A 25,789-nucleotide genomic window follows, 5' to 3' on the forward strand; every position below is an offset into this window, starting at 1 on the left:
TCAAGTACGCAATCGTTCATTCGGGCAACGAGTGATGTTTCCCTTCGCTCTTTGGATGGACAGAATGTGAGCAGGATCAAGACAAGGTTAGCTTATCGTGTTAAAGCTGGTCTGAGTAAACAACCCACTCTGGTGGATCCACTTCAGATGATCCGCTCCAGATGCCCCCGTCTCCAGGCCATGAGATGAGCTACTCCAGATGAACCACTCCTGGAGAACCAGCTCCTGGCCCACCGTGTTCCCGGACTACCCTCTTCAGACGAGCCACTCGAGGCGAAGCAACTCCCAGACAACCTCCGTCAGATGACCTTCTCCAAGAGACCCTGTCCCAGAGTCCTCTCTTCAGATGACCTTCTCCAAGAGACCCTGTCCCAGAGTCCTCTCTTCAGATGACCTTCTTCAGGAGACCCTGTCCCAGAGTACTCTCTTCAGATGACCTGCTGCATGACAACCCATTCCACGCTGACCCACTCAAGGACTACCCACTCCATGGCGACACACGCCCAGACTTCCCAGTCCATGCCGACCAAGTCCGGGAGTACCCACTCCCAGACTCCAGATACCTCCCAGACTACCCACTCCATGCTGACCCACTCAAGGACTATCCAACCAGTGGGGTCCCACTCCGAGACTACCCACTCCATGCTGACCCACTCAAGGACGAGTCACCCCATGGGGTCCCACTCCGAGACTACCTCCTCCAAGCTGACCCACTCAAGGACTATCCAATCCAAGACTACCCACTCCAGGACAAACCGCTCTGTGGTGAACCACACCCAGACTTCCCAGTGCATGCCAACCCAGTCCGGGACTACCCACACCCAGACTCCAGATACCTCCCAGACTACCCACTCCATGCTGACCCAGTCAAGGACTATCCACCCCATGGGGGTCCCACTCCAAGACTACCCATTCAATGCTACCCACTCAAGTACTATCCACCTTATTGGGTCCCACTCCAAGACTACCCACTCCAAGCTGACCCACTCTAAGACTACCCACTCCAAGCCTACCCACTCCAAGCTGACCCACTCCAAGACTACCCACTCCAAGACTACCCACTCCAAGCTGACCCACTCCAAGACTACCCACTCCAAGCTGACCCACTCCAAGCTGACCCACTCCAAGACTACCCACTCCAAGCTGACCCACTCCAAGCTGACCCACTCCAAGACTACCCACTCCAAGCTGACCCACTCCAAGACTACCCACTCCAAGACTACCCACTCCAAGCTGACCCACTCCAAGCTGACCCACTCCAAGACTACCCACTCCAAGCTGACCCACTCCAAGACTACCCACTCCAAGACTACCCACTCCAAGACTACCCACTCCAAGCTGACCCACTCCAGGACTACCCGCTCTGTGGTGAACCACTCCCAGAGTACCCTCTTCAAATGAGCCACTGCCAGACCACCCCATAGCCCAATTACCCACTCGAGGACCACTTGCTCCAGGACCATCCACTCTGTTTGGGTGTCCTTCCCACTATGGACCCCCTCACCTCAAGAACATTAGGGCACACATCGAACCCTCTACCGGTTCTAGCTTGCTAGCTTCCCACCGGCTCCAGATGTAGCTTGAACTTAGCGGCTTCCCTTCTATTCGACTCCGGTAATTCCTGTCGCCGTGACGACCGAACCACGTTTGTTATCGTTCGCCCTTTTTTTGTTTTTGACTTTGTTTTCGTCGGCGCCGGTCAGGACTCACGGTTGGAAACCCGAGCTGAAAACGACCGCCTCCCGCGGCGAAAACACGCTGATCGGCCGCCCGTCCGACCTCCACCAACACACACACACACACACACACACACACACACACACTAGTGTCATCAGGCAACGCTATCATTTTTACCCGCCCTTTTCTGATCCCTGTTAATATTCATGGTTTTCAACCGAACTGTACTTTGGCGTTTTTAGGGATGGAAGACGATACAAGGAGATCCTGGATCCCGGAAATGGAATTTTGTGATAAAAAAAAAAAAAAAAAAAAAGACATAAAGAAACTTTAAAGGGCATTTTGTTGCAGATATTAAAAATCCAGGCCCATACATCTTCATTTGCTTGTCTGTTAGAGAAGTTATTTCCAAAGGTCAGCTTGTACTCTGCTAAATTAAAAATACAATATCGCCATGGAAGAAAATACAGATACAAAGGGAAAAAAAAAAAAAAAAAAATCGGTAAAAGAATAATTTTCATCCATGGCTGGAAACAGATTCCAGCACAGGGTGTCGAATCAGTTGGTATTATTGCTATTATTATTAATATTATTTATCCAACACCTCATTTATTCATCACTGAGGAAAAAAATTAAATGACAAAGTAAAAAATATAAAATATTTAAATAATATAAATAAAATTTAAATAATTATACAATTATATAAAATATATGTATTAATTGGTAATTATTTTATATCATAATTATATTTACAAAATAAATGGATTATTTTGTAATACTCTGAGAGAAGTTTGTGTTTTATTGTTTGTTGCAAAAAATAACGTATTTACACACAATTTATATATGCGCGATATTGCATAATTTTGGTCTTTTTCTCTGTATAAACATATATATATATATATATATATATATATATATATAAGATGCGTGTATTTGATTAGTCTCTTGGACAAATTGATTAGTCAAAATATAAATATAAACCATATAGACTACATTAACGACATCATATACATAAATATACACACCTATATATATATATGTATATATATATGTGTATTTGCAAGTGTATTTGCAGTCCCTATGTCCTCTATTGTAAGTCGCTTTGGATAAAAGCGTCTGCCAAATGCAATGTAATGTAACATATATATGTATATATATACATATATATATATGTATATATGCTACTTTGTTTGCTTGTTTGTTGACACCTTGAGCGTTTAAAAACAAAAAAAAAAAAAAAAAAAAATTCCCCCAAGCTAAAACTAATTCCCCTGTAAAAACACAGTAATAAGACAGTAACGACACAGTAATAACACAGTAATAACACGGTAATAACACGGTAATAACACGGTAATAAGGTTACTTTTAAACGGCAGGTATTCAATGTTCTGCGGGGCTCTGGCGGCGAGGCGGGGGTGGCGAGGGGCCACTTCCCCCATGAATTATGCAGCGGGCGTATCGGCCGAGTCAAAGTCCCGGTGGTTTATGAGTCATTAGCGGCGAGCGGCGCTGGAAGCTCGGCGCCGCGGGGACGACTCTTCCCGTGCGACTGTCAGAACCTGAGTGATGCCCGATGACCTTTCTGTTCCAACAGCTGTTTAACAAACCCAAACCCCGACGCCGCCGCCAGAGACAGCTTCCCCCCAGCCGCCGCCGCCGCCGCCGCCGCCGCCGGTGTTTTATCGCCTCGGCATTTTTCTTCACCGCCGCGTCTCATTTCCCGCCTCCTCGCCCACCTCGTAATCCCGCCGTTTCTTATTTATATTTTTTCCCCCCCATTTAACGCGGATTCATTATATTTGTGTTAGAAGGTGTGATTTTTCCGGCGCGTTTGGAAAAGAAAAAGACGGAAAAAGGGGAAAAAAAAAAAAAAAAAAAAAGCTGGGTTTTCGAAGAATCGCCGGTTTGTGTTTTAAAACGGTTTAAAAAGTCCAAAACAAGTTTTGTTTGTCAATAACTCATCGTATCACTTGTTCGAGGGATTCAGTGGAAAAAAAAAACATAAATAATAAATAATCATAGTTTATAATTATAGATAAATAAACAAATAATGACATATATTAAAAATAAATACATTGTAAATCATAAATAATTAGATCGATAGACTAATTAATTATAAATAAGTTAATCACAACTGATATACTCAGATAGATCGATAGATTAATCGACACAATTAATTATGGTTAATTTTAACTGATACTCAGATAGATAGATAGAAGTTAATTATTAGAAATAAGTTCACTACAAGTCATAAATAATTAGATATGTGGATGGATCAATAGATAGAATACATTTATAAATTAACCAATTGATTCTAAAGAATTCAATTATAATATAATATAATAATTATACAGATTGATAAGTGAATATATTAATTAATCAAATAAGTGAATTATAAATTATAAATAATAAATGCTTAGACAGATCAATATATACATAAATAAATACATGAACTCATTATAAATAGTGAATTGTAAATAATACATATAAATAATACTATGGTAAATATGTAAAATAATGAGTAAAAAAAAAAAAAACAACTAAAGGAATCAATAAATAAAATAGGTAAATAAATTGATTTGTGGGGCCAAATAAGGTAATTGATAATAAATAAATGAATAAACAAATAAAGGACTGAATTTCCTTCAATTCTACTTCATTGCAGTCACTTATTGAAGGAAAAAGAAAAAAAAAAGGAATAAAAATACAAAATAGGCAAGCGGTTAAAGAAATTGAACAAACCAACAAATACGGAGGAATAAAGACGTAACAAATAAAATTAATATGAACGCAGACGACAAACAAATAACTAAAATGAGTTTGTAATTTAAGGACTGGAGAAAATTACACTGTCGGTTCAAAATCACTGTCGTCGGCGAGTCGAGGAAAAAGAATAAAAATGAAAAAAAAAAAAAAAAAAAAGTAATAAATAAGTTAAAAAAGCAAATAAATACCTCACAAAACATGAATGAGAAAATAAATAAATAGAATCACGGATAAGGAAAAAAAAACCAGAATAAAAAAATAAAATAAATAAATATGTCGTCAAATCAATATATCGATCGGTAGCTGTTGTTTAATCCGCCTCTGCGGTTTACCAGTTTTTTTTTTTTGTTTTTTTTTGGTCTCAACCTGTAAAATAAAACAAAAATAAACAAAAAAAAAAAAAAGATTTTCTCATAAAAGCAACAAAATCCCTGCAACCATTTCTGTTCTTTAAATGGAGGAACTTTTTACTTCTTTCAGTCGGAGCCTTCAGGAGGGGCTTTTTTAATTAATCACAACACTGGCGTCCTGGAGGACACACACACACACACACACACACACACACACACACACACACACACACACACACACACACGTGTGTGTGTACTTGCAGTGGAAACACTCCCTCAGAGACGCCCCGTCAAAATAAGAGCCTTCAGAGCGGCAGATGTTTCTGAGCGCTTCACGCCGTCGCCGTGGCGACTTCATGGTCGCCAAACGCCGTCCCGTCGCCACGGGAACGCAGAGAGAGAGAGGGAGGGAGCGACCACGGATGCTGGAGGCGGAGCTTAACCTGCTGTCAATCACTGAAGGAGAACGACCGTTCACGCTCTCATTCACACCTGAAGGTCACCTGGAACATGAGGAGCATGGAGAACCAAGTGGAGAACATGGAGAACCAAGTGGAGAACATGGAGAACCAAGAGAGGATGAATTGGAGAGAACCAGGTAGGAGAACGTGGAAGGAACCAAAGGAGGAGAACATGAAGAACTCAGGGAGGAGAACATGGGAGGGACCAAGCTGGAGAACATGGAAGGAACCAATGGAGGAGAACGTGGAGGGAATGAAGCTGGAGAACTTGGAGAACCTCAGGCAGGATAACATGGATAAAACCAAGCTGGAGAACATGGAGAACCCAGAGAGGATGTAATGGAGAGAACCAGGTAGGAGAACGTGGAAGGAACCAAAGGAGGAGAACATGAAGAACTCAGGGAGGAGAACATGGAGAGAACCAGGTAGGAGAACGTGGAAGGGACAAAGCTGGAGAACATGGAGAGAACCAAAGGAGAACATGGAAGGAACCAATGGAGAACATGGAAGGAACCAATGGAGGAGAACGTGGAGGGCTCAGGGAGGAGAACATGGAGAACTCAGGGAGAAGAACATGGAGAGAACCAGGTAGGAGAACGTGGAAGGACCCAAGCTGGAGAACATGGAGAGAACCATGTTGGAGAACATGGAGAGAAGCAATGGAGGAGAACATGGAGAACCGAGAGAGGATGAAATGAAGGAACCAGGTAGGAGAACATGGAAGGAACCAAAGGAGGAGAACGTGGAGAACTCAGGGAGGAGAACATGGAGAGAACCAAAGGAGAACGTGGAAGGAACCAATGGAGGAGAACATCTAGAACTCAGGTAGGAGAACATGGAGTTCAGTGAACCCAGTCATCTCCTGATCATAACATCAGTGTTTTCAAAGCGGAAAGAAAAAAAAGAGAAAAGCCCATCTGCCCACACACACACACACACACACACACACACACACACACACACGCACACACACACACACACACACATGTCTGACCTCCGGACCAGAACACCTGTCGTTCCCGGTGATGAAGAGGCAGGTTTGTAGATGCACATTCTGCATGACTGAACACAACAACCGCAGCAGGAAGTGTGTGTGTGTGTGTGTGTGTGTGTGTGTGTGTGTACGTCCGTCGAGCCGTTGGTTCGACCCGCGGCGCCATTAAACTGTCAGACATGGAAGAGTCCATCCCCGGACTCATTACACGGCCTTACAGGTAATTCTATGTGCTTTGTCAAGTTGCCACGGCGACGCTTCCAAATGTTAAAGGGATTACTCACAGCCGGACGCCGTTGCCGTGGGAACGGAGGGGTAACCGGGGTGTTAGCTGGGCGGGTTGATGATAAATGATCAATATCGTAATCGGACTTACAGGCAAGAGAAGGAGAGGAGTGTAACCTGGGGTCGTCTGCTAGCATTGTCGAGTTTGTCTTCGGTAACCGTGGTAACGGTTCAACCCCCGAGGAGGTCGGGGGTCACGGTGTGTGTGTGTGTGTGTGTGTGTGTGATCTGAGTTTACAGGTCAAATTGAACACGTTCCAGACAATTAAGGATCTACGTGGAACCTCTAGCATGTTTTTGGACTCCGAGGTGGCGGCGCTAATCCCCGCTAACCATTAGCGCCGAACGGCCGCCGTGCCGATCTCCTCCGCTATCTCGGTTTCTCCTCGCGCCGTCCTTGTGGACCCGTCGGCGCTGTAACTCTAACTCGGGAGGGATTAGCAAAACACCACACGTCCCGGGTTCCCCTCCTCGCCGGAGCACATCTGCCGGTCTGAAGGACGCCCCGACCCCCCCGGGACGTGAATGACTGAGCGGCCGGGACGGAAGCGCCGTCTGTAACCGGATTAGAGGGGGAGGCGAGGAGACCCGAGTCCTGGTCTCCCCGGCGGCGGGAGGACTCGGCGGACCCGTCCGGGGTCACGTAGCTTAGCACGGAAGAGCAACCCGAAGCATACAAGTACAAGAGTTTAAGCACAATTTGGGGGCTAAATTTGGTGGTACTTTTTATCGTCTCCCATAACTTTATTGAGAATGTGTTGTTTCGTCATTCCCACGGACGGGGTTTGCCACGAAGATTGGTGCAGGAACTAGTTACGCTAACTAGTTACTAGTTAAAAAAGCGCTTTGTTTACATCCGCGGGTTTGATGGCATATCGGATTGCGCTACGTTTGTTGTCTTTTTTTGTACGTGTTGTTTTTTTGGAGACTCTTTGCCCTTCGTTATGGCTCCCAAATGCAAATGTTATTTTTTACCGTAAAATTATTTTTATATCCTATATTATATATATATATATATATATATATATATTTTTTTTTTTAATTATTTTTTTTTTAACCTACTCTGCTGCTGATTCAACAATTTAAGGAAAATTCCTCGCCGGGTTTGAGATACAAAGCGAAGGCATTTCTTCAGAATTTACAATTTACAAATTTACAAAAATATTTCAAGGATTTTAAAGAATATCGTTTAATGTCTTGATCATTTGTGTGACATTTCCAAATGATTTTATCTTATTATTTTGTCATTGTTGACTATTTTACAGGGAGCTGATTTTCTGGCCAATTTTAGCTTTTCTTTTCTTTTTTAATTTTTTGGGGGGGATTTTTTTTCAAGGAGAGTAGACTTTAATTCATAATTAAATAATTTCTTGAAAACTTTAGACTGACTTGTGTCTTTGTCATGTTTTTCTTTTCCTGACTATTCCAACGCTCATTCTTTCTGATAATCTCTGATAATGATTTATCCATTTTAAGGAACGTTCAAAACTAAAAATGAAGGTTCTGCCTTGTTTTAAAGAACTGTGTGGAATTGGGGTCGTTTCTTGTTCATTTATAAAAAAAATTCAAATCGATTAGATCCTTTTTGTGTCATTTATTAACAGTTAGCTAGTTTCTTGCTATATTACGGGGAGTTGATTTTCGAGGTAATTTTAGGCTTTTTTAACATTTTTGTTAATTTTTTGGTTGATTTTTTAAGGGGGTCGGGTGACGTTAATTCCTCCCGTGTTGATTTTCGGGTCACTTCCTGCTCACTCTGCCAACAATAACTGAAAATTTGGAAAATATTCAAATCTTAAGTGAGATCTTTGCGAAGGTATTTTCGGTGCATCGTCGGCGTATCGAGACATCGGCCTTTTTTACCCCCAAAATACACAACTGCGATTTACAAACACACACACACACACACAATGCTACCAGCAAAATAAAATGAAATATAAAAAAAATTAATTAAAATGAAATAAAATTTGAAAAAAAAAAATGTAAAAAGATGAATGAGAGAAAATAAATAACTTAGATAAATAAAATGAATTTAGATTAAAAAAAATGAGATGACCTAAATAAAATGAAATAAAATTAGATAAATGCCATGAAATTACATAAATAATATAAAATGAGATAAACTAAATAAAATGAAATGAACTAAAAATGAAATGAAATAAAATTAGATAAATGCCATGAAATTACATAAATAATATAAAATGAGATAAACTAAATAAGATGAAATGAACTAAAAATGAAATGAAATAAAATTAGATAAAGTGAGAAAAATCAAACGAAATGAGAAAAATTAATGAAATTAACTTAGATCACATAAAATGAAATAGAATTAGATAAATGCCATGAAATTAGATAGAATAAAATAAAATGAGATAAACTAAATAAAATGAAACGAAATTAGATAAACTAAAATGTAAAGGAAATAAAATATGATAAAATGGGAAAAAATAAATGAAATGAGAAAAATTAATGAAATGAAATTAGATAAACTAAGATGAAATGAAGTAAGATAAATAAAATAAAATAAAATGAAATAAAATAAATAAAACAAAATAATATAAAATAAAATAAAATAAAATAAAATAAAATAAAATTAGATCAAAGAAAAATAAAGCTACGACTGCGCTGATCAGAAAACTCTTATGTCATAAATGTGTTTAAAACCCCTCTTGTGCTTCGCTGTGAAATTGATCCCGGATTATTTAACAGGTGCGACACAAACATAACTCATCTCGCCGCCGAGGCGTCACACGGATGAAATCCATCAATACGTAAGTGAGTAAACACATCAGATAGCAGAGTTGAAACAAATGAAAGCATATTAGTAATATTAGTATAAATTAGCAATTAAAGAAAATTTCATAGAATTTTTGAAAATAGTTAAAAATATGCGGACATTTTTTCTTTTTTTTTTTATGAAATCCATAAAAATAAAAACATCAACACACAACTTTAACTAGCGTTGGTTGCGCCTGGAGCTACTGGAGTGTTAGCGGGTGTTATTCCTGCAGCCATGCATGCACACAAAATAAAAGTTTGCTTGTTGTTTTGTTTTTTTTTTACCCAGAATGGCCCAATTGGGGTGAGCTCTCCTGTTTCTACTGGGGTCCTGCAGCTCGGTGGAGGAGGAGGGCCCCCCCCGGGGCCCCCTTCCCGGGGACAAAGTGGCCGAGCTGCTCCACGGCTCCCCACCCTCTGTAAGAGATGGGCTCGGTTCAGGACCTCCAACCAGCAGGGGTCACAGAGGTCACGGGAAAGGGGGGGGGGCTCACGGGTTATAAACAACAGGAAACAGGAAGTGGGGAACGAGCATTGGGATCATGTGACGTAGGCGGAGGTGGAGGAGGGGGAGGTGAAGGGTTCCCGTTGTGGTTAAAAGGAGGAAGAGCGGTTGAGCGGAGAAGGAGAGGCGAAGGACTATAGTTCTTCTAGATCAAACGAGACAAAAAAACACGGCGAGATCCCGGAAGGAGGGGAACGGCAGCGCCGACAACATCCTCCACGCCTGGGAGGAACCATCTGGAGATACACCGGACCTTCCGAGAGCCGTCTGGATGGATGTCCCAAGAGGACGCGTGAATGAGAGGCTGAAGGTCAAATGTCCCAAGAGGACGCGTGAATGACCGGGTGAATGGACGCACGTCTCCGTGACATGTGAATGAATGTTTGCGTTTGTATGACATGTAAATGAATGTATGCGTGAATGGTTGCACGTCTTTATATGCTGCCCTGTGATTGGTCCAGGATGAGCCCCGCCTCTCGTCCAATGACAGCTGCGATAGGCTCCGGCATACCGCTAACCCTGACTGATCAATACTTTTCTTCAAACAAGTAAACCATTATGGAAAGCTTGAGAACTAATCAACTAATAAGACCTGACCTTCGTTCTCAACCCGTGAACTTCCTGTCTCGTGGGACCGTCATGGCCGACCCGGTGACCACGGCGACGGGGAGCCGGCGCCGCTAGGGGTTTTGCTAGCTTGGAGAACGTTCGCGGACAAAACGAATGCAAATTTATGTATCGATGGCCTGGTTTAACACGCTGGAACCAGGCCTGAGTGTGTGTGTGTGTGTGTGTGTGTGTGTGTGTGTGTGTGTGTGTGTGTGTGTGCGCTGCTCCTTCGTGATCAAAGAGAGGATGAGGAGGGAAACGCAGAGGCGATTGCCGTTCTTGTTAGCGAAAGATGGCGCGGACCAAATAGCAGAGGTTTAAGTGAAATCCTCCCAGGGAGCAGAAGATCTGCATGAAGATCAGCTTCCACGCACCAGGACCTTCACACCACCAACAGCGGAAATATGGAAATATAAATCAGATGGATTTAACAGGACATTTCCTGCAAATCGATAAGAGACGGCCTCGGAGATCCAGAAGGACATAAAGTAGCTCAGTGAAGGAACTACCTTCTAGAACCTTCCCTTTCCAGGGATCTTGGACCTCCAGCTCCTCGAACCATCTTAGCATCGACTCCGAGGACGGACCTTTCTGCGGCTGCATAGGAGCTTCCATGCTTGGTGATCGGTGGAGCTCATGAGCCACCGTTGCCAGATACGTCCTTCAGACCTTCTTGCAGATTGGTGATGGTCACCGGTCAGATGGAGCAACGAGGAGGTCCAAGATCTTCTGGCCAGAGGCTTTTCCAGGGCTAGCAGAGGAACGGCTACATTTCGGGCCAGAATAAGTCCGGTTAGCTAACGGCTAACGTGATTCTTCCACCTCCATGCTGTCCTTGTCGACTTCCTTCCACACTGCTTTGCTTTAGGCTACTTTCTAGACCCAAACTCCAGCTGGACACTTCTGCTGAGCTTTTCTTTTCAGAAGTGGCCTTAAATCCAAAACAAGCAAACATCTGAAAACATCTGCTGGACTTCGCTTGTGCGCCGGAAGCCGCCGTTTTTTCCAAGACGCGAGCTGTAACCGACACGTTTCTGTAAATCCGCCACAGCGCCGGAGCGAAACCCTAGAACTGGAGTATTAAAGTCCATGGAGACGCGACGCTGGGAGCCAAACATCTCGCACAGCTGCTGCTGCTGCTCAGTCACCCCACCGGACGCGGCGCTAGCAGCCACTTTGTCGCCTGCTAGCGCCGCTAAACAGCCTGGAGGTCGGTTACCAAGAAGGAATCACCACCTAACCAGCAGGCTGGAGTTCACCTGGAGCAGGAATGATTTACAGGAGTGGAAGTACAACTTTGGTTGCCGTTAGCGAGGAAATGACTAACACTAAACAAGCTACTAGCTTGAAGTTACGCTTCGAAGGCTCCTCGATACATGGCAAGTTGGCTCGTATCGGCCAGTGACGCACAAGGAGAGAAAATGCGAGAAAGTCGCTAAAAGATATGCAAATGTAGCGGAGTTCAAGCTAGCCAGGAGTTTAGATGAAATCATAAAGAATGATGGGGTCTGGAAAATAGCTGGACAACGATATCCTGCTCACAAATATTAATTATTTATGGTAAATACAGAATGATTGACAGGTGAGCACAGGGTTTCTGAAGCTACCTAGAGGATCCTAGCCAAAGTGCGCTAACACCAGCGCCTCCTGGAAGGCGGGAGATGCAGCTGTTGACAACAACAGTCCCATTAGAAGCCATTCGGAGTCACATGAAGCACTCCAAAAAAAAGAAAAACAAAGTTGTACAAGTCCTGTTCCAACTCTAGAACCCTAGAAGCGCTAACAAGCTCTTAAGCGCTAGGCTACAGGGGCGCCGGAAACAAGTTCACCTTGAGCTACTTTGGACTTCCAGAGAGTCTGAAGTGATGACACGCCGGGAACATTAGCGGTACTTATGCCTTGTTAGCCGCCCTCCTGACGCCGCCGCCCCCCAAACTACCACCCGAATCCAGATTGAATCCGCCGTGCGGCCGCGGCGGCGTGAGTCCGGGCGCAGCGGAGCAAACCTCAGCGGTGTAGGCGTCTGCTGCTTTGTATTTGAAAAGTTAATTGCCCGCATTTGCATGCAGTACAAAGCGGCGGCGGCGGAGCTGGCGCCGCCTCCCTCCCGCCGATTGGAGCTGTCAGACGAATTCATTAACAATGATGAATCGCTCCTACAATCACGGGCCTCTCGCGGGACTCCAAGCTGCTCACCTTTGACTAAATGATTTAGCTGGCGAGCGCCGCGCCGGCTGGCGTCGCGCTCGGACCGGCAACCCCTGTCGGCGGAGCCGCCACGCCGTTTATCCGGCGCAGGATGAGCCGCCCCGCCTGACGGGCAGCTGGCCTCTTAAAAAGCCAGGACGGAGATAATAAGGGCTCGGAGACGGAATACAAATGGGATCCGGTGACCTTCCCTGAAGATCGCGGAGAACCGGGATCCGGATTCCTGCGGGGACCGGGACTCCGCGACGGACCGAGGCATACCGAGGACGCCTTTGCGCGGGAAGTTACAGCACAGCTGGAGTCCAAGTCGGGTTCGACTCTGAAACTCCACTAGACACCCCCGAGACGTCGGTTTTACGGCAATCGGTCGTCAAATTAGCGCCGCCGAGACGTCGCTATCACAAATTTAGGGTCGGAGAAGCGGCGATTTAAGATCCCGCGACTTCCTTGTACCGGCGAGACGTCGGTTTAGCACTCGAGAAATGACAATTTAACGTCACAGAGGCGCTGATTTCAGATCTGCGACGTTATGCTAACGTCAGTCAGATGTCCTAGTGACGCCGGTGCAATGCTAATTTAATTTACTCTTGGTGAGACGTCGATTAATGTCGGTAAGTCGTAGATGTCGGGTGACGCCGGATGTTAAATATCATCCGATATCATTGAGATGTCGATTAGACGACGCTGAGACGTCAACTTTCTTTGCAAAGATTTTGAAACAACCGGTGGAAAACTACAACTGCACTCTTTCCCCGTCATTCCGCTAGCATGTAGCTTGTTGATCCAGTCCACTTCAAGTGGCTTCGGAAAATAAATGATAAATATTGAATTGAAGTGTATTTCATTTGTGTTGATTCATTTTTTCAACTTTTAGTTCTAAGTTGGAAGATTATTGTGATCTTGAAATATTAAATAAAATTATATTTATTGTTTTTCGACGCTCAAAATAACGTCACACTCCGGTAAAGTCCAGATTTACAGATGCTGCGCGCAGAAGTTCAGGAGCAGAAGTCCCATAAAGAAGGTAAAATAAATATTTATGAAGATATTTTGCAAATATTAATTTTTATTGTTTACTGACACAGTGACTTTTTCCCGATTTATTTTTAAAATTCAGGTCAAGGCTCCGCTACGCGCTCTGAAAGCTCAAAATGAGTTCATTCCACAAATAAAATGTAATTTTCTCTGTAATACTTTGTGAATTTCAGAAGCAACACACTTGTTTATACAAAGTGTAAAGGTAACGGTACCTTTATTTTAGACGTCAAAAAATAATTGCGGTGTTTTCTTTTCCGAGGAAAACGGGTCCAAATGGCTCTTTGGGTGTTAAAGGTCGCCGACCCCTGGACTAGCCGGACCACCAGGTGGTCCACGAAGGCCCGGATCCCAAAACCCTGCCGTAATACATCGCGCAGCAAAGACCGACGCTACGACGAAGCTAATCTTAAAACTAGCGGCACGACGGCTGAAATCTTACCCCGTGAGCCCGACATCGATGTTTAAACTGATTAAACACAAAAAATTGTCGAGCAGAAACAACGTGACGTGGTTAAAGGCGAGGAAACGTCCGTCGGTATCGTCTGACGGCGGATAGAAACGCCGGAAGGAGGAAACATTAAGCTTTGCTTTCCGTTAAAAGAAAACCCCTGCCGATAATTAGCCAAAAATAAATCCTCCGGCGCGTTCTCCGAGCGCCAAATAAGTAAATAAAGACGTGACGCGTGGCGGGAGGAGACAAGGTCAGCGAAAACACCGTTCCCCCGGCGTCTGGAACCCAACACCTCGTCCGAGCGGAAGCGCCGCTGCAGAGAGAGAAGGGAATCAATAGATTCTTGTAGACACAGGCCGCGGTTTCCAATCTAACACGGCGCCGTATCGATTAGGTTTCATGTGAGTCGAAGGCACGGGGACATTAACGTCAGCGGCGGATTTGGAGTCTTTAACAAAACAAACTGTGCGGGGAGTCGGGAGGCGGAGTCGGGATGTCGACGTCGGCGAGGGGAAGTGTCAGAGCGGAAAAGTCCCGTCTCATCGGGATTTGGCTAATTAGTGAAACCCTGCAAAGGTCACGCAGCAGGAAACTCTTTCCCCGCTGAAAACGGCAACGGACGGGTGAGAATCTGTTAAATCCAAATGTCCGATGACGGGAGTCTGTACTTTGGGAAACGTAAATATATTTTTGTTGCCAATTTCTTTCATTTCTGCGAGCTACTTAAGACGAGGTAGAACACATATCTGAATAAGAGGGTTATTTGACTGTATGGTGGCTAATTCTAGCCATTCATGCATTTGTTTTGAGCCTAGCCAATGCCCATCTGGACCGCTGCCGTTTATCCATCGTGCTCATGTGATTTTGTCCCAATGTCCTCAGTCAAGGACGCCCTTGTTAGTTGTCCCGTAGCTTTACACACTTGCAGGAGCGAGCAGCCAGAGGTGACGTGAAGGAAACCTGCAGGAGCTAGGCACCAGAGGCGGAGCATACCTGCAGAAGCTAGGCACCAGAGGTGATGTGAAGCATACCTGCAGGAGCTAGGCACCAAAGGTGAAGCACATCTGCAGAGGCTAGGCACCAGAGGCGACGCGAAGCATACCTGCAGAAGCTAGGCACCAAAGGTGAAGCATACCTGCAGAAGCTAGGCACCAGAGGCGAAGCATAGCTGCAGGAGCTGGACACCATAGGCAACACGAAGCATACCCGCAGAAGCTAGGCACCAGAGATGATGTGAAGCATACCTGCAGAAGCTAGGCACCAGAGGCAGAGCATACCTGCAGAGGCTAGGCACCAAAGGTGAAGCACATCTGCAGAAGCTAGGCACCAGAGGTGATGTGAAGCATACCTGCAGGAGCTAGGCACCAAAGGTGAAGCACATCTGCAGAGGCTAGGCACCAGAGGCGACGCGAAGCATACCTGCAGAAGCTAGGCACCAAAGGTGACGCATACCTGCAGAAGCTAGGCACCAGAGGTGATGTGAAGCATACCTGCAGGAGCTAGGCACCAAAGGTGAAGCACATCTGCAGAGGCTAGGCACCAGAGGCGACGCGAAGCATACCTGCAGAAGCTAGGCACCAAAGGTGAAGCATACCTGCAGAAGCTAGGCACCAGAGGCGAAGCATAGCTGCAGGAGCTGGACACCATAGGCAACACGAAGCATACCCACAGAAGCTAGGCACCAGAGGTGATGTGAAGCATACCTGCAGAAGCTAGGCACCAGAGGCAGAGCATACCTGCAGAGGCTAGGCACCAGAGGTGAAGCACATCTGCAGAAGCTAGGCACCAGAGGCGAAGCATAGCTGCAGGAGCTGGACACCAGAGGCAACACGAAGCATACCCGCAGAAGCTAGACACTAGAGGCGACGCGAAGCATACCTGCAGGAGCTAGGCACCAGAGGCGAGGCGAAGCATACCTGCAGAAGCTAAGTACCAGAGGCGGAGCATATCTGCAGAAGCTAGGCACCAGAGGTGAGGCGAAGCATACCTGCAGAAGCTAGGCACCAGAGGTGAAGCATACCTGCAGAAGCTAGGCACCAGAGGTGAAGCATACCTGCAGAAGCTAGGCACCAGAGGTGAAGCATACCTGCAGAAGCTAGGCACCAGAGGTGAAGCACATCTGCAGAAGCTAGGGCACCAGAGGTGACGCGAAGCATACCTGCAGAAGCTAGGCACCAGAGGTGAAGCATACCTGCAGAAGCTAGGCACCAGAGGTGAAGCATACCTGCAGAAGCTAGGCACCAGAGGTGAAGCACATCTGCAGAAGCTAGGGCACCAGAGGTGACGCGAAGCAGTACCATTGAATCTGACTACCTTCAGCTCTGAGTGTGAGGTAGACCAGACCTCTGTAGATCTGACCTCAGGTTTGGCCTTATGCTACTGCAACAGAAGCTAGTTAGCTTGGGCCCCGGTGAGGAAAGAACAAACACCATGGCCTCTCAACAGCATGGGAACTGACGTGGAGGGGAACCTCTTTGGAGGAAGAGATGAGATCACGAGTCACGGATGGGAAGTGTTTGCGGGCGCTTTGACCTTCTAAGATGGATGAATCATCCAGGAAGGGAATTAAATTAAAAAAGTCCAAAATGTCCATTGGTCATACAGGATTCCCTGCAGTCAGAGTGATGTCATCGCTACGTCGCTGTTACAGCATCTTATTTTTTCTGGAAACACAATGATGAGGCAGATTCTTAAAAAAAAAGCTGGTGACTTCACCCGACGCCGTGACCGCCGAGAAACCGAATCCCGCATCTGAGCCGAATCACCTCCAACCGCCGGTGGATTTACATTCGCGAACAGTCCAGTGGATTTTATTGGCTTAATGAGTTTGATCCAGGTGAAAAAAAAAAGCGATACTGCTACGCTAACGGTTTGCAAGAAGCCTAAAAAAATGATTAACTCAGAGTATTACCGCAGAGTCAGCTAAAAAACTAAATGGAAATTAGGACAAACGGGCCAAGAAATTAATCCGAATCAGCACAAAGTTACATGACAACAATGATATGACTAAAGAATCAATCTGAAAACAATCACTCCTGAAATCAGCTAGAAATGAACCCAGCGGTTTTTGTAAAACTCGACACTAGCGATGGGAAACTAGATGCTCTTGTCTGATCGGTGAGTCATTCACCTATGAGAAGTCGAGCTGGTGAGTCATTTGAGCCACCGAGTCGGTCGGTCAGCATGAAATCCATATGAGCAGCCAGTGAGTCAAACCACTGTCTGAGTGTGGAGGCTAGCTGGAGCTAAAGCTAATATGAACTACTGAGTGAGTTGTGCACTTTGCAGATGGGAAGGGCTACTCTGAAAAATGAGTGAGTCGTTCGTTTTTTGAGGGGGCGGGTGATACCGTGAGTTAATGAGTGATTCGTTCGTTTTGTGAGTGGCGGGTGCTACTCTTAGCTGAGAGTGATTCGTTCATTTTCTGAGAGGGGAGGGCTACTCTGAGCTAACGAGTGAGTCGTTCGCTGAGTTATTGAGTGAACTTGTTTTGCTCTTCCTATGGGGCAAAAACAGTGATTTGACTTTGTATATTTACAAAAATGAAACTAGAAAAGAAGGCTTACAATAGTGACCTGTTGTCCAGTTGCAGTTAAGTAGCTAGCGGTAGCAGGGGAGGAATCATGACTCATGAGTCGATAAAACGACCCGAGTTATGTACAAATTGTTCATAACTCGGGTCGTTTTACTGACGCCCAACACTCCTCTCTCACAAAACTAACGAATCACTCTGAGCTCAGAGTAGCTCGCCCTGCTCACAAAATGAACGACTCACTCGTTAGCTCACAGTAGCCCTCACCACTAGCAAAATGAACAACTCACTCAATAGCTGATGACGCCCCCACTACTCACAGAAAAAAACGACTCAATCATTAGCTCACAGTGGCCCTCACCACTCGCAAAATGAACGACTCACTAGTTAGCTCACAGTAGCCCTCCCCTCTCACAAAACTAACAAATCACTCATTAGCTAACAGTGGCCCTCACCACTCACAAAATGGACAACTCACTTGTTAGCTCATGACGCTCTCACTCCTCTCAAAATGGACGACTGACTCATTAGCTAACTGCAGCCCTCCTGTCTCACAAAACTAACGAATCACTCAGTAGCTCAGAGTAGCTCGCCCCGCTCACAAAATGAACGACTCGCTCATTAGCGAACAGTAGGCCTCACCATTTGCAAAATGAACTTATCACTCGTTAGCTCACAGTAGCCCTCCCATCTCACAAAGTGAACGACTCACTTGTTAGCCAACAGTAGGCCTCACCGTTTGCAAAATGAACGACTCACTCGTTAGCTCATGACGCCCTCACTCCTCTCAAAATGAACGACTCACTTGTTAGCTAACAGTAGCCCTCCCATCTCACAAAATGAACGACTCACTCATTAGCAAACAGTATGCCTCACCGTTTGCAAAACGAACAACTCACTCGTTAGCTCATGACGCCCTCACTCCTCTCCAAATGAGCGACCCACTCGTTAGCTCACAGTAGCCCTCCCGTCTCACAAAGCTAACAAATCACTCAGTAGCTCAGAGTAGCTCGCCCCGCTCACAAAATGAACGATTCACTCATTAGCTAGAAGTAGCCCTCGCCACTCGCAAAATGAACGACTCACTTGTTAGCTAACAGTAGCCCTCCCCTCTCACAAAACTAATGAATCACTCATTAGCTAACAGTAGCCCTCACCACTCTCAAAATGAACGACTCACTCGTTAGCTCAAGGTAACCTCCCTCCTCCAACTGATTTGACTCACTTGCTGCTCATATGATTCGATTCCCATCCGATTCCTTTTCGGCGAATGACAAACTCTGCGAATTGCTGCTCCTCCCCGCGGGGCTAACACGCTAATTTACTTTATAAATTCACAAAAAAAATGCAGCCGGAATAGAAGACTTACAAAAGCGACCCGTCGTCACGCAATTAACTCGCGAGCCGATTCGTTCGCGACTCACAAATCAGTAAATAAACGAACCAAAAGCCGGAAAACGTATCCGGATGTTATTTTCGAATGAAACAACAACAACAAATGCATCATTCTCGCTCCTCGACCGTTATCCGAAACCCACTCAGTTCATTACCGGTAAAAACACGGCGTCGGTGTTGAAAACTCAGCGAAAAACATGAGCGGGAACAGATAATAGAGACTTTAACCATAAAAAAAAAAAAAAAAGAAAAAGAAATAACCGCAAAGTATCCCGTTATTACGAGCAAAGCTGCTGACAAAGGAAATAAAAATAAGAAATATAAAAGTCAAAGAGGTCAGACCCCCGCCGGCGCTAGAATATTCTGTATTACAGCTGATGTTCCAACCTCTACATTCCCCTCCTGACATTATCTGTCAAACACACACACACACATCTGGTGACACACGAGCGTGGAAACCGATAGCGACACACACACACACACACACACACACACACTCTTATCTCGCAGCATTGGCAGGCCGTAATGAGAGCGCCTTCCTCTGCATCTGCCATGTCACCGCGGAAGGATTTAAGGCGCCGACAGCCGTTTTCGCCGCCGCGACGCATATATTTTAATTTTTTTTTATTTTTTTTAGGGGGTTTGGAGGACAAGATGTGTTTGAAGTGGCGACGCATCGGGAAGGTTGGTGTGTGTCGGTGTGTCACGGCTTATGTGCGTTGAGTGGGTGTGATAGAAGCGAGCGAGCCGAGAGGCCAAACACGCAACGCATTGGAAAAAATAAATAAAAATAAAATAAAATACACCGCGACGGCTCAGGTGGCAGGGGGTGAATTAAAGAAATACCGATAAAATATGCATGTATTTCAATTTTTTATGTCAAGAAATCACCTGGATATTTTGATAAAAATAAGATAAATAAATTAAAAAAAGAAATAGAAAAAGCAAGAAATGAAACGAATTGCTGAACAACGCATGAATAACATTAAATAGCAACAATCAGATGACGCAGGATGTGACAGATATTCTAAACTAAAAAGTAGTAAATGTAAAATTAATATAAAAAGGGATAAAAAAGAAAATATATATATGAATTACCTTTAAAACAAACAAAAAAATGGATCAGTCAGTTATTTCATGGAAAATGTAAAAACAAGGAACAGCCGCCCCAGTTTTGTGAAAACAATATTATTATTAATTTATTATATTGTAAATTATATTACATATTAAATGAATATTATTATATATTATATTTCTTTCTTTTGTTTGTAATTCATAGGTGATCCATTTCACTGAAAATATAATCCTAAATCATAAACTCCCTTTTATTCACTACTTTCTCCTTTGCATCACCTGTGCTTTTTTATTTTAAATTCTTATTTTTATTTCAATATTATTTATATTTTATTCTGTGTTTGTCCTCCAGGCACCGCTACACCCCAACAAAACTGAAAACAATACGGCGAATTTAAAAAAACAACTCCCGAACAATCACCCACTCCGTTGTTGTTGTGACGTCGCGATTCGGCCGCTGCCTGGAAGGTCGATTACCATCAGCGCCTCGTTCTTTTAGCCTCATGTAGCACTTAGCATGCTCTTTTAGCCTCGTGTAGCACTTAGCATGCTCTTTTAGCCTTGTGTAGCACTTAGCAAGCTTTTAGCCTCATGTAGCACTTAGCATGCTCTTTTAGCCTCGTGTAGCACTTAGCATGCTCTTTTAGCCTTGTGTAGCACTTAGCAAGCTTTTAGCCTCATATAGCACTTAGCATTCTCTTTTAGCCTCATGTAGAACTTAGCATGCTCTTTTAGCCTCATGTAGAACTTAGCATGCTCTTTTAGCCTCATGTAGAACTTGGCATATTCTTTTTGCCTCATGTAGCACTTAGCATGCTCTTTTAGCCTCACGTAGAACTTAGCATGCTCTTTTAGCCTCATGTAGAACTTAGCATGCTCTTTTAGCCTCATGTAGAACTTAGCATGCTCTTTTAGCCTCACATAGAACTTAGCATGCCCTTTTAGCCTCATGTAGAACTTAGCATTCTCTTTTAGCCTCATGTAGAACTTAGCATTCTCTTTTAGCCTCATGTAGCACTTAGCATGCCCGGATGGTCCGGACCGACGATTGCTGCCCGGCAAAATAAACAAACACGAATAGCGGCGCGTCGTCTGCGAACAGTTGATAGCGGTGAAGATAACGGTTAATAAATGTCGTGTCGGAGCAGATCGGACAACGATTGTGAAACAGTTTCTCAGGCGGTGAAGAGCAGAGCGACGCTCGACACGCTTTGCGTTTCTAAAGGCTCAGAAGAAAGAAAGGGAGGAGGAGGAGGAGGAGGAGGTACGAAGGCAAAACAAGGTTTGTCCGAGGGTGCTTTGATTTTCTGCTAGACTGGAGCAAATGGCGTGTTGAGAAATCAAAAGACCACTTGTATCTCACAACAAAGCTGTGCATCTGTGTTACACACACACACACACACACACACACACACACACACCTGCATGGATCACCGACTTCCAAACACGAGGAACGAGCCGTTTCATCTCGACCCCTGCGAGCTAACATGGAAATGCCCACCTCCAACCTCCAACCTCCACCTCCATCTCCATCTCCAACCTCCACCTCCATCTCCACGTCCAACACACACCTCCATCTCCACCCCGTCGTCACTCAGCGTGGCCTCCACCACCTCCATGAACGTCTATTAGCAAGCTAAAGTGCAGGGCGCTAACACATATGGGATCTGTGCTAATACAGATGACAATATATAGCGAGGTTGTGTGTCTGTGTGAACCCTGTCAGTGTGTGTGTGTGTGTGTGTGTGTGTGTCCTGAGGCCTTTAATGGACTGAAACACACATGGGTCACATGGGCAGAGGGGGTTTAAGGGGGGGGGGGGATGAACGGGGTCCGGTTTCCTCGCAAAGCCAACGGAAAACAATCAATTCTTGTCATTTCATTTCGCTAATTTAACGATCCGCCTCCCGGAGAGGCCGCGCTCGGAGGGTAATTAGCATCGCGGCTAATTGACGAGCCGAGCCGCTTCGGCCCCGAACGCGCAGCTTCCGATCCGGTCGCGATCCGTCTCGGTGGCGCTAGCGGCGTCGCGGCCCCGTTAGCTTAGCATGTTGCTTAGCAAGTGGGGAGGGTGAACGCTGCGGGAAAATAAAAGACCCTTTAGTCACGGCCCGGGTTTCAACGGATACACACAAAAAAAAAAAAAAAGTGAAACCCGAACTTTTCACTCACAAGAGAAGGGGTCGGGGGTGAGGTTGGCAACAGGTGTTCGGTGGTCTCGTGTGTGTGTGTGTGTGTGTGTGTGTGTGAGTGTGTATCATATGTCAGGGTGTCACACAGGATTAGCGGCTCAAGGCAGGGACGTGGGGTCGATTATAGAATTAGGGGATCATCGTGGTCTCCTATTGTTCCCTCAGCTGGGGATCAGCAAGTCTTACTACCTGACTGACACACACACACACACACACACACACACACATGGGCGGGAAAAACCGACATGCCACACACACACACACACACACACACAACCACACACATACATGCTTTCATGAAGGCATTGGAGGTAAAAAATTCAAAGTGTTCTCAATGTGTTATTTTAGCTAATTTTTTTCAAAAGGTAATTGTGATATTTATGAATTAAACTTGGTCTTAATTACGAACCCGATCGGCCAACCGATGGAGTTTTTGATCAAATTTTGATCGGAGCTGCGAACGAGCCACGATGCACCAACACAAACTGTAATCACACAGGCTTTGTGGCGTTGTAGCGTAGCATCAGTCGTGCTTTTTCTCCCAAAAAGGCTAAAAATGCTAGTGCTAGCGATGTTAAGAGGACATTTAGAATTCCAGTTAATCTGAAGAGGAAATAATAGCTAAAGGTGAGAACGGCGTTGGTGTTAAGGGCCTCTCCAAGCGCTACGACACGGCTAAGTCAACCATCTCTAAGATCCCGAAGGACAAAGATGCACTAAAGATGGCTAATGTGGCTAAAGATATTGTTAGCTTGGATGAATGAAAGACAGCTAGATGGATTTAGCGTTAGCGAGGGTGTCATGTGCGAGAAGGCTTTACTTTTGCTGATTTAGCAAAGAAAGACGACTCATGTGGCCAAAGGGGCGACGATGTTAACCAAACAAAGTTGCTGTTAGCTTAGATGCATGACAGACAGCGAGATGGAGATAGCGTTAGCGAGGGTGTCATGTGCGAGAAGGCTTCACGTTTGCTGATTTAGCAAAGGAAGACGGCCAATGTGGCTAAAGGGGCGACTACATGAACGAAGCAAAGGGCTCGGATCTAAGAAGAAGTAGAAAAGTGATGGTTAGCTTGGATTAATGAAAGGCAGATGCTGGAGATAGCGTTCATGTTAGCGTTAGCGAGGGTCTCCTATGCCAGAAGGCTTTACTTTTGCTGATTTAGCGAAGAGAACGCCGAGTACAAGTGCTGGCAAGAAGAGAAAGAACACCAGAAACACAGCAGTAATGAAGTTATCTTTAATTCCTTGCTGTATTTTGGCCACAAATAATCCCGTATAAAGTTTCCAAAGAGTGCAGGGTTTGTTTTCGGTGCTGGAGAACGGATCAACGATTCGGCTCGCGAGCATTACGGTTCGCGAACGGAGTCAAAGAACAAATGAAATTCATAAGCCGAGGTTCTGCTGTATTTATTTAGTGTTTCTATCAGCTCTTAATTCCTCTTTCATTTGCAAGTAACTTCCTGCTTCTCCCGCGGCTCGTTTTTAGTCTCAATTTCCAAAATTGGCTCCTTGATGATTTTTTTGTTTTTCTTTCCCCGGGTCATTTGCGACTTGTCTCCGGGTTTCATCTCGCGGAGCGGCAGGGTTTCCCCTCCATAAACCGAGAGGGATTATTATTATTTTTTTTTTCATTTATTTATTTTTGCAGGCATCTCGACTCCCACGCCGTGATCTCAGCCGACGTAGGAGCAGCATGGGCTCAGGGCAAATTGGCCTATTGTGAGATTTAAAAAAAAAAAAAAAAAAAAAAAAAAAACGAGGGAGAGAGACAGGAAACGGAGAATAAACCGCATTCTTTGTCAAAAAAAAAAAAAAAAAAAAAAAAAAAAAACGGAAACAAAACAGTGTGGAGGCAGTGTGTGTGTGTGTGTGTGTGTGTGTGTCCGTTTGATTCGACACGCCGCTCGTCACCTGCGCTTTACTGATCAACGCTCATAGCGGCGGCAAACCCAGAAGGGAACACCACCATCTAGGGGCGGCGGGGGAAACTCTGCGCACACACACACACACACACACACACACACACACACACACACACACACACACACGTGCGCGCACACGGAGCCAGAGCAGAGAAACGCTTGTCATGCCTTTTTCTGACACACGCTGCAAGTTGCAGGCAACAAGTGGATTCAGCAGGTCGCCGCTGACGACGACAACAACAACAACAACAACAGCGAACGCAACAACAACAACAACAACAACAATGAAACGGCGTCTGAGGTTTGATCCGCTGAGACTCAGAACTATAGCTCGAGCCCGCCGAGAGAGAGAGAGAGAGAGAAAGAGGGGAGGAGGGTAAAACATTTGTTTGGAAAAAGAGAAAGAGAAAGAGAAAGAGAGGGCCGGCATGCTTGATTGACACTTTGGTGAAACGACCAGGAGTTGGGGGCGGAGCCAAAAGGGTCAAGGGGTCAAGGGTCAACGGGGTCGGTCTTACCGATGATGGGCGCCAGGCGGAAGATGTCGGAAAGGCGGCTGTTGACCGGCTCGTAGGGCGAATCTTCCAGGAAGTCGTTACCTGCGAGGGGGCGGAGTCACACGTCAACAACCTCGGTCACGTATCGTCCAATCGCATTCTTTCTCTCGTGTCGTATGAAAAGATAGATGGTAGATTTTATGTAAGGAGCCTTTCTGGATGCTGAGAGATTAAAAAGGAACTATGAAAATAGAAAAAGGAAAGCGAGAAAGGAGTCAAAAAAAATACAAATAGAATAATATAAAAATAAAAAAGATGAATAGCTATCTAGCTCAATTAACGTGATAGAGTAAAAAAATGATAGCTAGCTAGCTAGCTCAATCAAAGTGATAGAATATAAAAATGAAATTAAATAATAAAAAATAGATAGCTTGATAACTAGCTAGCGAGATCACTAAATAGATAGATAATAGATCTTATTTAAGGAGCCTTTCTGGACACTGGCAGATTAAAAAGAAAACGATGAAAATAAAAACATTAAAAGTGAGAAAGGAGTAAAATAAAATTCAAATAAAAAAAAATAAAAAATAAAAATAGATAGCTAGATATCTTGCTCAATAAAAGTGATAAAAAGTAAAAAAAGAAGTAAAAAATTAATTTAAAAATAGAAATAGCTTGCTAAATGGATAAGTAGATAGATAGGTAGCTTAATAAAAGTGAGAGTAAAAATATAAAACAAAATAATGAAAAACTAGAAATAGATAGATAGATCGATAGATCGATAGATCGATAGATCGATAGATAGATTTTACTGACGGAGTCCTTCTTGACACTAACAGATTAAAAAAAATAATAATAATAATACATAGCTAAATAATACGTTGTATTTAAGGGGCCTTTCTGGACACTGAAAGATTTAAAAGACACAATAAATACAAAAACAATAAAAGTGAGAGAGAAGATAGCTAGCTAGGTAGCTAGATAGATGGCGAACTAGCTAGCTAGCTAGGTAGCTTTCCAGATAGATAGAAAGATAGAGTATTTAAAAGGGCT

General features: G+C 44.6%; 1 protein-coding gene across 2 annotated transcripts in view; it reads right to left on the bottom strand.

Moving 5' to 3' along the window:
- LOC147236880 (GDNF family receptor alpha-1-like) overlaps positions 1 to 25,789 on the bottom strand; it is a 95,859-nt gene that overhangs the window by 67,760 nt on the left and 2,310 nt on the right. Inside the window, exons 3-4 of one of the 2 annotated variants that reach the window (XM_086175246.1) lie at positions 24,758 to 24,838; positions 9,597 to 9,728 (exon numbers count right to left, since the gene is read on the bottom strand). In XM_086175246.1, coding sequence (XP_086031372.1) covers positions 9,597 to 9,728; positions 24,758 to 24,838 — 213 coding nt within the window. The remainder of the gene's footprint in view (positions 1 to 9,596; positions 9,729 to 24,757; positions 24,839 to 25,789) is intronic. The other variant, XM_086175254.1, reaches the window with a different exon arrangement.

Source organism: Fistularia commersonii, chromosome 2 (assembly GCF_037954325.1).
Source record: "Fistularia commersonii isolate RoL2024-O1a breed Wild chromosome 2, RoL_Fcom_v1.0, whole genome shotgun sequence".
In the NCBI taxonomy this organism is placed as follows: Eukaryota; Metazoa; Chordata; class Actinopteri; order Syngnathiformes; family Fistulariidae; genus Fistularia; species Fistularia commersonii.